The sequence below is a fragment of the Cnephaeus nilssonii genome (genome assembly GCF_951640355.1).
Source record: "Cnephaeus nilssonii genome assembly, chromosome: 2".
Taxonomy (NCBI): domain Eukaryota; kingdom Metazoa; phylum Chordata; class Mammalia; order Chiroptera; family Vespertilionidae; genus Cnephaeus; species Cnephaeus nilssonii.
This window is the reverse complement of record NC_137073.1, coordinates 29,051,388-29,068,907: the sequence shown is the minus strand read 5'-3', so window position 1 is coordinate 29,068,907 and position 17,520 is coordinate 29,051,388. Positions and strand designations below refer to the sequence as shown.

The 17,520-nt window shown below is 45.5% G+C and overlaps 1 protein-coding gene across 1 annotated transcript in view; it reads right to left on the bottom strand.

The window, feature by feature from the left end:
- Window positions 1–17,520, bottom strand: part of CALN1 (calneuron 1) — a gene marked incomplete at both ends in the record, with an annotated part of 374,757 nt that overhangs the window by 279,775 nt on the left and 77,462 nt on the right. The window contains one exon of the mRNA XM_079796101.1: window positions 2,713–2,833. Coding sequence (XP_079652227.1) covers window positions 2,713–2,833 — 121 coding nt within the window. The remainder of the gene's footprint in view (window positions 1–2,712; window positions 2,834–17,520) is intronic.

The following is a 17,520-nucleotide window of genomic DNA, read 5'->3' as shown; positions in this document are numbered from 1 at the left end:
TGACCTTTACCTTGAAGGAAAGGGGCATTCTGTTCCTGGTGATAAACACCAACCAACCTATCCCCGTGGTGATCCTGAAGCAGGAGGCTGCAGGATGAGGAGGGGGGGTGGGGAGCAGAAAGTGAGGGTGGTACCCAACTAGTGTCTGCACCAGAGTTAGCCGGACCACAAAGGATGCTCCACTGTCCACCAGTGTCCAACACATCAAGTGCCTGTGCAACACCGTGAGACCTCTGAGGATAAATGAGTGGCCTCGAACAGCAGGACTGAGGACAGCTTGACAGCAGGCCGCCCCAAGAGAACAGCAAGCAGGCAAAGGCTCGGAAACCTCTGCTCCCCCAAGCACCAGCGGCAGTCACCCAGACGGATCCTTGCCAGCTGGTTTTCAGACCCTGCTCCCTGCTCTAAACTCAGTGCATATCTGCACAGCCCTGCCCGAGCCCCACGATGCTCGTAAGAAAGCATGAGTAGTCATAACTCAGGGGTGACCTTGGCAAAAAAAACAAAGAAGTAGAAGAAATCTTCCATCAGAAAATACATGGATTACCTCCTGAAGGACAAAGGCAAGTCCCGCTTCCTTCCACCAGGGCTTCACTCCTGAGCCTGCCCATCTGGACTGCTGGAGTCACGCCCTGCTCATCTCGCCTGCTAAACAAGAGCCTTTCTTTCTTTTCTTTTCTTTTCTTTTTTTTTTTTTTCATTGATTTCAGAGAGGAAAGGAGAGGGAGAGAGAGACAGAAACATCTTTGATGAGAAAGAATCATTGATCAGCTGCCTCCTGCACGCCTCACACTGGGGATTGAGCCTGCAACCAACCGGGAATCGAACCGTGACCTCCTGGTTCATAGGTCGACGCTCAACCACTGAGCCATGCTGGCTGGGCAGAAGGCACCTTTCAGCCCTGCCCAGCTGCCTGGCCCTGGGTGAAACAGCTGGTGAACTCTGATGTTTGTCCAAGAACATGCAGGGTGTTGCAGCCAGGTGCTCAGAGCAGGGAACTGGGCTGAAATCTCACCAGCCATCCTCTTGAAAGGCTGCACCCAGAGGTGGCCCAGATTTAACAGAGAAAACGCCTTGCTCTGAGAAGTGTTGGAGAAATCATCTCCTGGCTATTCTCGGTAAGGTTGGGTGGCAGACGGGAAGAGGAAGGGAAGTGGAAAGCAGGATCTGGGACAGCCACAGGGATCTTCAAACTTCATTTGGTTAACAATCTCGCATCTTTGAGAGTCGCCAGTTCTTGGCCTCTGTTCAGCAAAACCCACTCGGGGGGCTCCTGCTAACGGACAAACCCAGAGGACCTACACAAGCACACGTGCAAACCCCCCAAATCAATGCACCACCTGCCCTCATCTCCACTGGGGGCCGACTCCTCGGGGTGTGGGGGAGCCTGAGCCTCACCTCACCTGCCCAACGCGGCCAAAAATAATGAAGGATGGGCTCACGTCACAGGCAGTTAGGGCTCTCTGGCATGCGTCTGTGTCCTGCATCTGACTGTTCTCTGGCCAACTGGAGGCCCGTGGAGCTGAGGGTCCTGCTGTCCTCTCGGGCCACCAGTCTGTCCAGACCACAGGGAGCAGCTGCTGCCCTAAGGAGCCTGGCCTTGCCCACTCGCTCTGACATCCCAGTCTCCTCTGGACCCAGCCCATCCCCCTCTGCCACTCCACTGCCCGCTCATGCAAATAAGCAGGCCTTTAGGGAAGCATGCCAACAAAATAAACAAGGGCAGGGGAAGTGATCACATGGCCCTATCCTTCGATTCCCTCATCTGCTGCAGATCATGAAGCAAGCGTGGCTTCCATGGCCCAGCACTGAGTCTTCCCACCTTCCCCGGTGAAAGAGGAGCGCAGAGAAGTCATGCTGGCTCGGACCATTACACTTAAAAGCGGAGATGGGAGCCATCTGGGGTAATTTCAGCTTCTCTCTTTTAGAAAATAAATTAGTAGACTTCGTGTTTTAAAATGTGTTACAAGGAACACAGCATTCCAAAACACTGGGAAAAAACCGATTCTGGTTTGGCGTCAGCAGATGTGGCACCTAGGCAAACATCTGGCTGAATCAACCTAATTCTCTATTCCAGAAAAAAATTCCTTCTTTCTCGTTTTAATTTTCTTTTTAATGGGGGTTGGTTTACCAATGGGGACACAATAGGGCAGTGTCCCAGGACGAAGTCAGTCCCTGCGTTCTCGGGTTTTTCCCCATCCCTCATTCTGCCCTGAATACTCAGGGCTGAACTGTGTTACGAAGGAACAGAGGCAATAAAAATTATTGCTGTCCACCTCGACGTAGCTTCCAGACAATTTCTCATCTGGGCAGGATTCGAAGCACATGGCCACACGTCAAGAGACAGCCATTAACAAGGCTTAAACCCTCCCCCACAGCTGGGCCCCAGCGTAAATGACAATACGGGAACAGGACGACACCATGTGTGATAGAGAGTCCATAAACGGGAAAATTCACTTGGGGAGTGGAAGGCTATCCTCCCAGTCAGTATCCAAGGAAACGGAACTATCCACCATCGATCTTTCAGGCCTCGAGGTCCATCCCACACAAAGGAGTCCTTCGGGCAGAATTTACCTCTGAGCTCTTTCCCATCAACCACGGTCAGATGGGGCCACAGCTGGTGGCCAGAGCCTGGCCCTTTCACCTGAGCTGCACAATAGCCCCAAATGCCTCTCCGGATGGCTAAGCTCCCAGACGGGGCGGGCTCCTTACCATCGAGCTCCTCCACGGAGATATTAGCAAGCTGCTCGCTGTCGCTGCCAGCAGAGAGAGACCGGTTGAGGTAATTCCCCTTGTACAACAGGCCAGCGGTCACATGGTGGAAAGGCATCTTCTCCCTGTTCACGGGAGGAGGGAGGCGAGAGAAAAAGACATCGTCAGTCACTCCTCCTTCCCGTCCTTAAAGGACCACCCCGGCTTTCACATGGCCAGTGTTATCTTTTAATTAATAACATATCTAGAGGGAAAGTCAGAAAACTCCGGGGTACCCACGGCTGAACAATTCACCCAGGGACTCAAGTTCTAGCCCTTCCTCCACTGTATGTCTTGCATCATTGTTCCCACTGAATTATGAATTTGAAGCGAGTTGTCCCTGCAGACTGTGGGACACCATGTCATCACCAAGCTGTCTCCGTGCAAACAGGAACACCCTCTGCTCCTCTCCCTCGCCTGACAACCTCTTTCTCGGTTCTCATAAGAAAGGACAGTGCACCCCAGAAATGTCAGGCTGCCCAGGGACTGGATGTCTTGGCTATGACCCTGCAGAGGTCCAAGTGTCTCACTTTTCCCAGGCAAAGCAGGCATTCCACTCACACAGCACTCCAAGCAGGTGGGAATGCACGGCTCTACGTGAATATGCAAACCAATCTGTACCTCTGAGGAGCGGCCCCCACGCCCGACTCGAACCTGCCCTGCTATAAAGGTGAGTGACATCTCAAGGTGTCCCAGAACTAAGCAGCTTCCAGCCCTCTCTGGGAAATTAACTAACGCATCCCTCTACCCGCAACTAACAAACCCTCCAGGCAAAGCTGCTCTGCCCAGATGGCCACCACTGGGCCTCAGAAGTCCCCCACAGCGCAAGGCAGGCCAGAGGCTCCAGGCTAAGGGAAAGGGGTGTGGTGAGGAGAATGAAAGGGCAGGTACAAAGGATAAAGAGGAAAGAGACTTAGAAAGATGGGCCCTCCCGGGCAGAAAGGGCCTGGTGCTGTTACAGTGAGGGAGCCACTGAGCATGTCAGGTTCTACTTCCCCATCTGGAAAGGGACTGAGAGGACTAATAAGCCACTGAGTGGAACTAGGGAATAGGTAGGAAGTACAGGGAGCCAATTACAGGGTGTGGGTAAAGAACGTCTTAGCAGGGCTCCCAGAAGGAGGACTGGGCAGCCCTGGAAGGAGTCATCTCCCCGTCCCTGGGAGCATTCAAGCAAGGATGAGGGCCTCCCTGCCAGGGCTCGGAGGGAGAGGAATGACCCCTTGCTCTCTCCCCACTCAGCTATCAGTCTGCATGTAAGTCACCTGTAGAGACCTGTCCGGCACTAAAGCTTGTGTCTATAGGATAAGCCGGAGTGGCCGGAGCAGCCCCTGTGGCTACTGCCGAGTAACAAGGTATAAATTGCAGGAAGACAGCCAATGGGCCAGTCTCTGAGAACGATAGTTCAGGACAGCCAGACCTCGCTGACCCTCAAACCCCTCTCAGAGAGAATCCACGCTCGGCAATCGTCCCTGCTCATGGGATGCTGGAGCCAGCACACACCAGGGGTGGGGCTCCGGCCTTCTTTTCCCTGGGACACCACTGGTGACAGGCACAGCTGGACACGCCCCTACTGTCCCCAACACAGCAGCAGGTCCTTGTTGGGGCTGAGCACTGCTGACTTAGAGATCAACCAAGGAGACTCCTAAGAGTTACAGGGCTTGCCCAAGAGCACAAAACCCGGTAGTGAAAGAATCCTTTCCAGAACGCAAGCCTCCTAAGTGCTGTTTCGACGAAGCAGCCACAGCTGAGCCAAGACATTTCCATCCGGATGTCAAACTCTCATTTCAAACTCAAGATGTCTAAAAACAAATTAATTATCTTCCTAAAATATAGGCCACACTTCCTGATTTCTCTATTTCTATCAAAGGTACTTTTCATTCGTCATAACAACTGGGACAGCTCTCACAAATGCTCTGGGCCCCGAACAGTAAGACAGGCACAGGGCTGAGGCCAGAGCCAGCGGCCAGCTTCCAAACCACGCGAACTCTCTACCACTCACAAAACACACATCCACGGGCCGATCGTCAACGGCAGGACGCTGGCCACAAAGCGCACACACATCTGCCAAGTATATAATGTACACCTTCAGCTAGTTATAAGCCAGACTTGCCCCTCCCAAGCCAAATCTGTCCTTTCACATAAATAGAAAACAATCATCTTTTTCTGGAAGAACAATTCAATTGCCATCTCCTCTTTTCTCCAAGTTAAATTTCAGAAAGAACAGGCTTAAAAGCGAGTATCAGACGTATAAGTTAAGGCCACTCTCCCTTGTCCTAAAGCCAATCCGGATTTGGGGGACCGGGTGCCGTGATTGTCTGACAAAGGACTGGATTCCCGTGGCCCAGGGAGAGAGAAGTCAACACCGGCTAACACTTCCCGCGTGCCTTCAGCTCCCTCTCTCAGCACTGGCCCAGGATCCCAGCTGCCTCACCTGCCGTTATTCTGTCATTTCAGTTCTTCGTGAACCTGGGAAGATAGCCCTGATCTTAGCGCATTTCCCTACCTGGAGGAGCCCCACTCGGATCAGTACCGGCACTGGAAACATCCCTCCCCGTTTCACTCATCACTCTAGCTTCCAAGCATTTTGTGAATATCTTCCCTTTATCACCTTTTACCTGGACGTCTGAAGCTTTGCATCTGCCACACACATTTTTGCAGCTGAATAAAAAATTTATACGCAAACGAACATACCCAAGCCATGTCCCAGTACAGCACATAATAAACAGTGAGTATTTGGCAGAAAGGAAGAAAGAAAACAACTGGTCATAACTGAATCCCATTTGATATGCCAACATAATTTGCTTCTGGAAAAAGCAGCTTACAAAATTAGGTACATATTCCGTGCCTTCGGTCTCTGCACCCAAAATGTTCAATGTCTAGTAGGAAAGAAAACATGTGCAATTGAACCATCCATACAGATAAATAAAGTCATGTTCAAAAAAGGGAAGAACATTATTTCAAGTAAGCTAAAAACAGCTGCTGCAATTAAAGACTGAATTTCACTCCAAGCCACCTGGGGAAACCCAACCAAGATTTTCTCTTTGGTGAAAGAAAAACACACAAGTTCATTGACAAAGACAAACATGGTCCTGAACTAAAACTTGAAGATGGATCCTTATTGGGGGGGGGGGGGGGGGGGAGGGAGGGAGCAATGAACACAAAATATATGCAAATATTTTCACCGCAACTTTACTCATTGAGAAATATTATTTAACTGACTTTATCATGTGAACACTTTCTCTGTAGCTTCTGTAAGGCAGTATGATTTCATGTTTAAGAATCAGGACTTGCCCGACCAGTGTGGCTCAGTGGTTGAGCCTCGACCTATGAACCAGGAGGTGACGGTTTGCAAGCACATGCCCAGATTGCGAGCTCAGTCCCCGGTCGGAGGCATGCAGAAAGCAGCCAATCAATGATTCTCTCTCATCACTGATGTTTCTATCTCTTTCTTCCTCTCTGAAATCAATAAAAAATATATTTTTTAAAAAATCAGGACTTTGGGGGCAAAAACAGTGTTAGATTTAAATCCTACATCTGCCTTCAATAACCATGTCAGTAAGTTACTTATCTTCTGTAAGCCTCAGTTTCCTCCTCTGTAAATGAGGGTTTTGATACATACTGAATAGTATTTTTATAAATATAAAATAAGGTATAGAAAGCACTGTACTTGGCACCAGGAATATTCTCAATAAATATCAGTAATTATTTGCTAAGGGTTATATGAAGCAGGATACAGGGAAAAGAGGAGATCACAGGTATATCGGATTGAAGATCGAACCTTCTGGGTTAGGAAGGAAGGTCAAGGAGGACATGGCAGAGGGTGGGCTCGGAGGGAAGCTGGCTGGCTCTGTGCACCACGGTTCTGAGGGGCCAGGTGGGTGAGGGGCTGGCAACACCAGGGTTCCTGGTGAGTGGAGAGTGGTGTCAGCAAGCAGCTGGCTGCATCGGCAGGAGGGCTATTTAAATGGAAAGCACAGGAGCTGAAGAAGAGTCAATTTCCTGGGCACCAGGGGCCTGATTCTCTGGTCACATAATGGACGAGGTGTTCGGGGGTTAAAAACCAAAGGGGTGGTTCCTGTTTTAAGGGTCAAGGAACGGGACATTTCTTGGTGGAGTAATCAACCAAAGAAGCTCATTCACGTTGACATGAGATGGTGCCCTTCAGCGAAGGTTAATTTTATGTGTCAATGTGACTGGGCCCGGAGTGCCCAGATATTTGGTTAAACGTTATTCTGGGCTGTCTGTGAGGTTGTTTCTGGATGAGAATAACGTCTGAGTCACAGACTGAGTACAGCAGGTTGCCCTCCCTGACGTGGCTGAGCCTCAGCCCACCGATGGAGGCAGAGGAGGGAGAATTCATTCTCTCGGCCTGACGGTGAAGCTGGGACACTGGTCTTCTGCCTGGACTGGACCTGAGGCTCGGACTGGAGCTAACACCATCATTTCTCCTGGGTCTCCAGCTTGCCAACTGCAGACTGTGGGCTTCTCAGCCTCCATAACCATGTGAGCCAATTCCTTACAATAAATCCTTCTATGTTTACATCCATCCTATCGGTTATGTTTCTCTGGGGGACCCAAACTAATACACCTTCCATGCATATTACCAGAGGCTGACATTGCTATTACGGACAAAGAGTGTACCAAAACACAGCTCTGCAGGGCCCCGACAGCAGGGCCACTCAGTGTGCTCTGTGTACCACTGCCAGGCAGACACTGCTTGCGGCTGGTCTGCAATGAGCTAAGGATAGGAACGGAGAGACCGCTTTGAAATGTTTATAGCATTGTCCCAACATCTAAGCATGTGACCAGTTGACTTGATTTATCTTCATTTTCTTTTTCCAGTAATCCCTTCTTACTGTATTTTACAAAAGCATCAGTCTGCCAAGAACCAGAATTAAAAAAACAAACAAAAACTTGTCCTTCCCCGCAATTAGTGTGAGAAGCACTGCTCTAAAGTACTTCGTTTAAGTTGCATGGATTTCTGTAAAGGACCACAGAGAGAAGGGAAGGGCTTTGGAAAGGAGGTGCAAGACCTCATCCGAAGTGGGGACTCTCCGTAGAGAGAGAGCCTAGAGTGTGCACGGAACCCTTCACACGAGTTCCTAATTACCAGACATACAAGGGGCAACATAGGCCCTGCATCCTACAAGTTAAAGAGCCTCGCCAACCCAGACAGGGCCTTTGCCAAACTCCCCTACATACGAAGGCACACAAAACTAATGCCGTTCCTGACAGGGGCAGAAGAAGTTTCCATTAAGTCTGCACAGTTAGCATTAGCATGACCATCAGTGGCAGACCCACACTTTGAATTCGGAAACTAAATAATAGAGCCAGATAGTAAAGGGATAAGAAGAGGTTTTTTGCTACCCAGATTCTTTCTCTTCCATTTCGTGGTGGGGATGACCATTTATGACATCAGACAATCACCCTATAATTGGAACTGCTTTTTAAAAGTATCCAGGGCCAAATCCCCACTGTCCTTGGCACCAGGGTGGAGCAGCAACCCCCTTCTCCTGGCTACTCAGGGATCATACCTACCAATATGCAACACAGCTAAAAAAAAAAATGAAAGGGTCAGAGGCATGGGCCCTGCACGTGAAGATGTGAAAATGTGCTGCAGGCAAAGGTGTCAATAAGAAGGACCCTAGGAACAATGATCTATGGGGACATTCTGGCTTTTCATCCATTGCTTTTGATTACAAAAGAATAGCAGAAGACCTCAGATACCCCAGAAATAGTACATCTCCTCCCCAGAGCCCAAGAGTTAAGTCATGGGGACAAGAAGATCCAGCAGAGACGCACTAGACACTGGGTACTTGGCTGAGAACTTATAAAACGATTGTGTTCCCTTATTAAGATCCAATTGGCAAACAGGGTTTGGACAGAGCTCAAATCAGACAGGAATGAGTAAGCAGAAGACACCAATGTAGGGTCTGTATGAGAGTTCTGCAGCATTAGAGGAGGAAGCACTTTCAAGAATTAAAGCAAAAAGGCAATCATATGAGAAAGAAGACAATTTTACAAAGTTTCTGGTGATGTCCTTAAAAACAAGTTCAGAAAGTGGTGTGTCAATGAAATAAGAATGCGCATGCATAAGGAAATATCAGGGTAAGGTGAGGAGATACCAAGTTAAAAAGAAAGGAGAGCTTGGTGAGGTGATTTGGAAAAGGTGCAGGCCTTTGCAAAGCAAAGAACAAATCCAAAAATAGCAGCAGAATGGAAATCTATATTAATGGCAACAGTGTTTCAAAGCAACAGAAAATTCAGCAAATAACATAAGGCATCCATGGACCCACCAACCAGATTGAACATGGGCTAATACATTACCTTACTTTAGATTTGTCCAAAGAGATAATCCATTACACATGGAAGCCCTGTTCACTTATTCCTCTATTCCCAATTCTATTCCTCCACCTCCTTTCATCCACTGTGACAACTCTATTCTGGAGTGCAATGTATCCTTCCAGTCTGTGTTTTTAAATTTTCCTACATTTGGATGTAACTATATAGAATATATTATAGTATTGCTGTATATAGCTTTAAATTTACATCAGTAATATCACACCATGCATATGCTTTTGCAACTTGCACATTGCACTATTCAATTTTAAGGACTTATCCAAATCCATACACAAACAACTAGTTAATTTATTTTTAATTGCTCCATGGTTTTCCATTGTGTACATACATTGCAACTTACCGGTTACCCAATGGAAAGAAAAGGCACTGTGCAAGGACTATCTTTCCGTGTCTCTCCTTGCATACATTTGCAGAAACTTCTCTAGCCTCTGTACTTAGGTTAAATATTACAGATTTTGCCAAATTGCTCCAAAGTGGCTGGAATTGTTATATATTGCCACATAAAAAATTACCCCTGAACTTAGTGACTTAAAACAGCAGACATTTATTATCGCGCAGTTTCTGTGGGTCAGGCATCAGGAGTTGTTTAGCTGACTTGTTCTAGTTCAGGAAGGTGCAGTCAAGACATTGACCTTCAGAAGGCATGTCTGGGGCTGGAGGACCCACTTCCAAGATGATACACTCACTTGGCTGTTCACAAAACATCTAGCTTCCTTGGGGCCCCTCCATACGTTTGCTCACGTGTTCTTATTACATAGCAGCCGACTTTTCCCAGGCAAGTGACTCAAAAGACAGAAGAAGGGGACTTTTATGGCATGGTCTCAGAAATGGTCACTTTCAACATACTCTATTCATTAGAAGCAAGTCACCAAGTGTAGCCCACACTTATGGAATTAGGCTCCACCTATTCAAACACGGAGTATCAAAGAATTTGTGATCATATTTTGAAACTGTCATAGTGGTTGGGGCAATTTGCAGACCCACCATAATTCTAACAGCATGTCTTTTTCTCCACAGCCTTGCCAACACTTGGTATGACCAGGCTGTTCCATTTTTCTTAATCGGGTCTCCTTGATTGCTAGTTTGGGCATCTTGTTGCACAGTTTGGGGCCAGTCTGATTTCCTCTTCTATAAATTTGCTTTTCATCTTTATCTACTGGGTTATCATTTTAGGATTTCTTTGTTCTTCCATGGTATAGCTGTCCAATATTTCAGTTCAACCTTACTTTTAACCTCCACCCCACCCCAAATTAGTCATTACTGTTGTTGTAGCCGTTGTATTTGTTACATCTTACAATCACCAGTTACCTAGACTTCTCCACAAGTTTACCTATTTCTCTGCTCACTGTTGCTTCTTGCCGGGCACTCTCTCCTGGGTTCAATTCCCTTCTTAATGAGGGGAATTTACTAATTCTTTCATTGAGGAACTGTAAGTGGAAATCTTTTTTAAGTCTTTGTCTTTTAAAAAGTCTTTATTTCAATTTCATTTGAATTATAGTTCTGCTTGGCAGAGAATTATACATTTATTATTTCCTTGGTACTCTGAGGATATTTTGTACCTGATGAGAAGCCTAGTTGTTGTTCACCTGTGAAGACTCATTCTGGACAATTCTAAGTCTACATTTCCAGATATAAGCCCTCCCCCAATCTTTACAATCTCTCTTTTGTAAACTCTTATTAGATGTAGGTTGGACCTCTTCATTCAAGTTTGGTACTCTTGATTGGTTCATTCAACACCCATTCCTACTCCACTGATGAAGAAGCTGAAGAAGTAATAACTGCATTTTTTGGACTCTCTTGCTATAAGAGTTCTAGATGAGGGTTGGCTCCCATATTCAAAAGCACTTGCACAAGTTTAGAATATAGACGTGAGATGAAAGCAGTAGTGTACTGGTGTTTACCAACTGGGGAGGGGGGTCTCAAAAAAGTCTTTATTTGCAGCATTTGCCCACTTCCATGGTGTAAATACTCCCAAATGGCCAATTCCAAGCTACCAGCATGATGTCACTGAACACGGATTGGGAAGAGCTGTGCAGAAATATACCAGGAAAACCACTGTACAGTATTTCCACCATACACTGCCACAGATCATCTATACTAATAAAAGGGTAATATGCTAATTAGACCGGATAGACCGGATGTCCTTCTAGACAAAGCCACGGGGAGGGGGGGGGGCCGAGGCAGAAGCAGTTAGGGGCATCAGGCTGGCAGGCAGAGGCCATTAGGGGCAATCAGACGAACAGGGGAACAGTTAGGGGCATCAGGCAGGCAGAGGGGTTAGGGGTGATCAGGCAGGCAGGCAGAGTGGTTAGGGCGATCAGGCAAGCAGGCAGGTGAGTGGTTAGGAGCAAGTGGTCCCAGATTGGAGCGGGTGCAGGCTGGGCTCAGGGACCCCCCCCCACACACACACACCCTGTGCATGAATTTTGTGCACCAGGCCTCTAGTAGGTAATAAAATGCGGTCAAATAATGCAGAAGAGACAGCCTTTTTTTTTATTACCTTTGTTTTTAATATAACTTAATTGTAAGTTTATGCTTTATTTAGGAATGTAAGTTATATTTCATTTATCATTTATATAAGAATGGCTGTGTTCATGAACCTGCTCATAAAATTCCTGATAATTTAACAACTGTCTTTCACAGGCTGGCATGCACTGACTCACTGGATGAAGGCCCTTTTCCCGACCACTTCTGGCTTTTCCTGTAGCAACATTGCATTGTCCACTCTCCGGCTCCCTGGCTGTGAAGAAGCAGTCATGGTAATGGTAGCAAGAACAGCAATGGCTTCTGAATCTTTAGATCACAGCTTTGAGAGCTCATTCTTTTTTTTCTTTTTCTTTTTGGGGGGGGGGGGGAGCAACGGGTCAAGAGGAAGGTGCAGGAGCAGCAAGCATACTTCAATGGTCATCTCTGTGTCTCCTCTTCTTTCCTTTCACATTAAGTTGTTTTACTAGTCAGAGTGAAGTCAGGAGAACAGAGCCCATATCAGGTAATTCAGTAAAAGGATTTAAAACAGTGAGCTATCTCCTGTGTGGTTAGGAGGGCTCAAAAGCCCCACAGAGGATGGTTAGTGGAATGAGCAATAGCAGAAAGTTGTTTCCAGGCCTAGTCTGGAGGGACATGTGGAGAAGGTGGCATTACCATAACCTCAAACTTGGGGTGCCCAGAAGGAGCTAGAACCATGGTCGGGGCTGCCCAGCAGGAGCTGGAACCAAGGAAGGAGGACCTCTGCTCTGCCAGCATCCATCAGGACCCTGACAGAGAGGCACTGCAGGAGGCAGCTGTCCAGGGCAGATAGAGGCGGGAGCCTCTGTGTCTATCCCCGCCTTCTCATCGCCTGCTATTGCTACCCTTTGGCCAGGGAATCTGGAAATACAGCTTTCAAGGACGGGTCCCTATGCTCTGTGTCTGCTCAAGGACGGGTCCCTACAAGGCAGAGTGGAGCAGGGGGAGGGAGAAGGATAAAATATAAGGAAGCAGGCAAATGACTGGCAGAGTGACACATTTAAATCTTATGACATTTAATCCAGCATTTCTATGTTTATAGCAGGAAAAGAATCCACATTCGCTTAGTGGTCACATTGGCAGAACTAGATATCCTTGTGACAATTTTTTAATTTCGAAGATGAGGAAAAGTCCTCTGAGTATCCACGTCGAAAATTCAGGTTCCCCACAAAGGAGCAAACTAAATGGGTCTCAGAATAGCAAGCAGCTACCCCCTGCTGCCTTTAAAGGGTCCCTTAAAGTAAAATGAGTAAAGAACTTTAAAAGTTCAATTTTGGAGAAAGACTTTAAGGCAAAAGAAAAGTTCTAACTGCAAAATAATTCAAAATAAAAAGCACTGAACTACAATGAACATCATTTCATGTTTTAAAAGGGTACAATCCAAAATGATATATTAGTCACAAATCCCTATGAGTCATATTTCATATTGCTTTAAAGTAAAAATAATTTCAGCATAAAGAAAAACTGATTAAAAAGTGAGGATAAAAATGAAGACTTTAATGAGAAAAAATAAAAACAAAGAGGATATGAATAATGTACACATTTTTCTGTGAAGGCTGAGTGTGTGTGTGTGTGTGTGTGTGTGTGTGTGTGTGTGTGTGTGTAACAACCTCCCCCACCCCCAGAGATCATTTTTCAGATGTCTGTAGAACATTCAAAAAATCTCTCAAATGTAAGAAGACCACAAAGCAAACTTTGGTAAAGGTATTCGAATGCAGGTTTGGCACAGTTGAATATAAGTAAAACAATTTGTAAACTCAATATTTTAAAAGCTAAAATTGAAATTTTTCCAGCTTTATTGAGATATTCTTGACATATAACTTGGTGTAAGTTTAAGGTGCAGAATATGTTGATTTGATATACTTTGATACCGTTGCATATTGCAAAATGATTACAATCCTAGCTTTAACTAACACCTCCATCATACCACTTTTTTTTTTTTTTGTGGTGAGAACATTTAATATCTACTTTCTTAGCAAATTTCAAATATATGATACAATATTATTCACTACTAGAGGCCCAGTGCATGAATTTCATGCACGGGGGGTGTGGGGGTGTCCCTCAGCCCAGCCTTCACCCTCTCCAATCGGGACCCCTCGAGAGATGTATACCAGGATCGGGCCTAAATGGGCAGTTGGACATCCCTCTCACAATCCAGGACTGCTGGCTCCCAAGCGCTCACCTGCCTGCCTGCCTGATTGCCCCTAACTGCTTCTGCCTGCCAGCCTGATTACCCCCTAACCACTCCCCTGCCAGCCTGATTGACACCTAACTGCTCCCCTGCTGGCCTGATTGCCCCTAACTGCCCTCCCCTGCCAGCCTGGTCACCCCTAACTGCCCTCTGCTGCCAACCTGGTCGCCCCCAACTGCCCTCCCCTGCAGGCCTGGTCCCCCCCAACTGCCCTCCCCTGCAGGCCTGGGTTCCCCCCAACTGCCCTCCCCTGTAGGCCTTGTCCCTCCCAACTTCCCTCCTCTGCTGGCCCAGTCTCCCCTAACTGCCCTCCTCTGCCAGCCTGGTCACCCCTAACTGCCCTCCCCTGCTGGCCTGGTCACCCCCAACTGCCCTCCCCTGCAGGCCTGGTCCCCCCCAACTGCCCTCCCCTGCAGGCCTGGGTTCCCCCCAACAGCCCTCCCCTGTAGGCCTTGTCCCTCCCAACTGCCCTCCCCTGCAGGCCTGGTCACCCACAACTGCCCTCCCCTACAGGCCTTGTCCCTCCCAACTGCCCTCCCTTGCCAGCCTGATTGTCCCCAACTGCCCTCCCCTGAAGGCCTGGGTCCCCCCCAACTGCCCTCCCCTGCAGGCATGGTCCCTCCCAACTGCCCTCCCCTGCTGGCCTGATCGCCCACAACTGTCCCCCCCGCTGCCGGCCGTCTTGTGGCGGCCATCTTGTGTCCACATGGGGGCAGCCATCTTCTGTGTTGGAATGATGGTCAATTTGCATATTACCTCTTTATTATATAGGATAATCACCATTCTATATATTAGATGCCCTGAGCTTGTTCATTAAAATTGAAAAACTTAATAAACTCTCTTAACCAGTTCTTAGATCAAAGTTTAAATTATAATTAAAACTATAGATTTTCTTTAAAATAACAAAAAATGGAAATATTTTTATTTAAAAAGCATATTCAGGTATAATGTGAGGTAGTCAGTGTTCCCATTACTTGTTTGTTAATCCTCATCTGAAGATATTTTTCCCATTCATTTTTTTAGAGAGTGGAAGGAAGGAGGGAGTGGGGAGAGAGAGAGAAATTATCAGTGAGAGAGACACATCAATTGTCTGCCTCCCGCACACACCCTGACCGAGGCCGGGGATTGAACCTACAACCCAGGCATGTGCCCTCAGCTGGGAATCAAACCCAAGACCCTTTCAGTGTGTGGGCTGATGCTCTAACCACTGAACACACCAGCCAGGGCAAATGCTCCATTATTTTAAAGAGAAAAATAAATACTAAGCAAGTATTCCACACTAACTTCTTAGAAAAATAACAACAAAACAAAGACAATAGAAAGTAAAGAAATAATGAAAGAGATGAATTAGAAAGTAGACAAATTGAAGGAGCTGGTTCAATTTCTAAAACAAAAGTAATAAACCAAACACATTTATGACAAGTTTATTAAAACAAATAGAGAAAGCACAAGTAGACCGCACTCTGAAATATGAGAATTCTATGTACAAGTCTAGACCAATAAATTTAAAACTGCTTTTCTCTCAATATATAGGAATTAGATTTTCTTATTAGAAAAAATATATAATTTAATATTATTCATGCTTATTAAAAATCTTGACATAACACTTTGTTATACAGTGACTTGAAAATATGATTTTATGTTGGGTGTATTTCCATACTGATTTTAACACCTCCAAATGTTAGAAAAAAATGTCACTAATAGTATTTGCTAAATCACAATATTCATTTTTCCTTTTTTTAAATCACTAAACAAAGTTCTTTTTTATTACAACCTCATATATACTTCCCTGAATTAAATAACAATAGACATCTGCCAGGAAGAAATTGCTCTGCAGCCCACAATGCTGATGCTAACAATGCTCCTTTTTCAATTCCATCCCGCAAGCAGGCCAACATTTTTGCTGATACTTGGCTCATAACATTTCATCTTCCCTAATGTCAATGGATGGTTTCGCAAACTGATTGACGGATTGCAAATTTTTAACAAATGGGTCTACAAAGCACTTGATCAATTCATTTGGGAGATTCTGAAACAGCTGGAGAAAATCGGTTTCCAGATTTTTTTTTTTAACTTCACAGATTTGGGCTTGTAGATCGCACACTCAGATCAATTGTTTTATGCAACAAAATCATATACTGGTTGAAACATCTCAAAAACACATCCATTTTTAAAAATGCTCTCTCCATAGCATGAGTTCCCTTCGAAAAGCAGTTACCTCCTCAATCTTTGTTTGACGACTCTTTTAAGAACTTTGCCCTGAAATAAGACACACCTTTTACTGGGGTCTAAAAGCCACCTGCAGTCATTTTCCATTTCATTTCAAAGACTTAAGCCAGGCTTCAGTATGCATGAAAGTGAATAAAGATCGGTATCTTAAAGTCTTTCTGAAGTTTTTTAATTGGTTTTGGCCAACTTTTGTCCAAGCTGATGGGCCTGGCCGTGTTTTAATTCACAAAGTGTCTGAGGAAAGTCACTTTGGGGGCCACAGGAAATGCCAACCTGGTCATTCTCTTGAGGTCCACTTGGGTCTCCACGATCAGCATGATCCACAAGCTGGGGCTTCTTGACACACGCCTCGCCTATTCCCTGAGTGTTAGTCTACTGAAAACTGATTAACATAATCTGTCAGTCCCCCTAAACAGGCACTTGTGTCACAAATCGCTGAAAACAAGTACAAGAGGAAGGTCCTACTGCCAATGGCCCTTGTATAGGAGGCCCCCTTCCTTGACCGTGTCACTCCCGCCACACTGGACCAGCAAGCATATGGGCAACTGAGGTGTCAGCATCACTCTGCAGTAGATAATTAGTAAAAGTGTAAATCCTTCCTCTTCTCTTCCTGTACCCCCAAGGACTACTTTACACACCCCATTCTGCAAATCCCTACGGAAATACTGTCGTGAAGATGAGGGGGAAAGACAAGATACCCATGCCTCTATAATTAACACTTTCCTAGAAATTCTACTTAATGCAGTAAAACATGAACAGAATTAAGAGACTACTTAAAAGGAATAAACCAAGAAAAAAAAATCAAATAATCAAAAGCCTAGAATGAAACAGATATAACTATTTAAGTCATCTTGCATAGTAAAAGGTCATTCAAAGTTGAAATGTAACTTAAAGAATTTACAAAGGATAAGATTGAGACTCTTGCCAGCATAAACACAATCTTCTGAATATTATAAAGAGCATAAATAAAAGTAACAAGCAAAAAGGGCGTACAAAAAGGATATGACAGACAATCCACAAAACTGGAAAAACAAACAACTAATAAAATATATGAAAACAATACTTGATCTTACAAGTAACCAAGGAAATATAAATTTTATGCCATTATCTGCCTTTTCAACATGGGAAGATGTTGCTCACATTTTGTTTTCAACCTGATGGTGAGAATGTAATGGGACTCCATAGCAGTTGAAGAAAAAGCTTAGAGAAAACAATAAGGTAATGTGTATGAAGTCTAAAAAGGGGTTCTTACCCTGGGACCCAATGGCTCTATTGTTTCAAAATCGATCCTTAGATACGGTCAAAGACTTGTGCACCAAAAAATTGCATTGCATTATATTTTAAATGGAAAAACAAAGATAAGAAAAGGAAGGAAGAAAGACAAGAAAAATATAGTAATTAAAAACAAAGTATATTTATATTAGAGTACGTTGTGTACCAATGATATTTACTAAGATTTTAATGATGTCAGAAATCTCTATAAT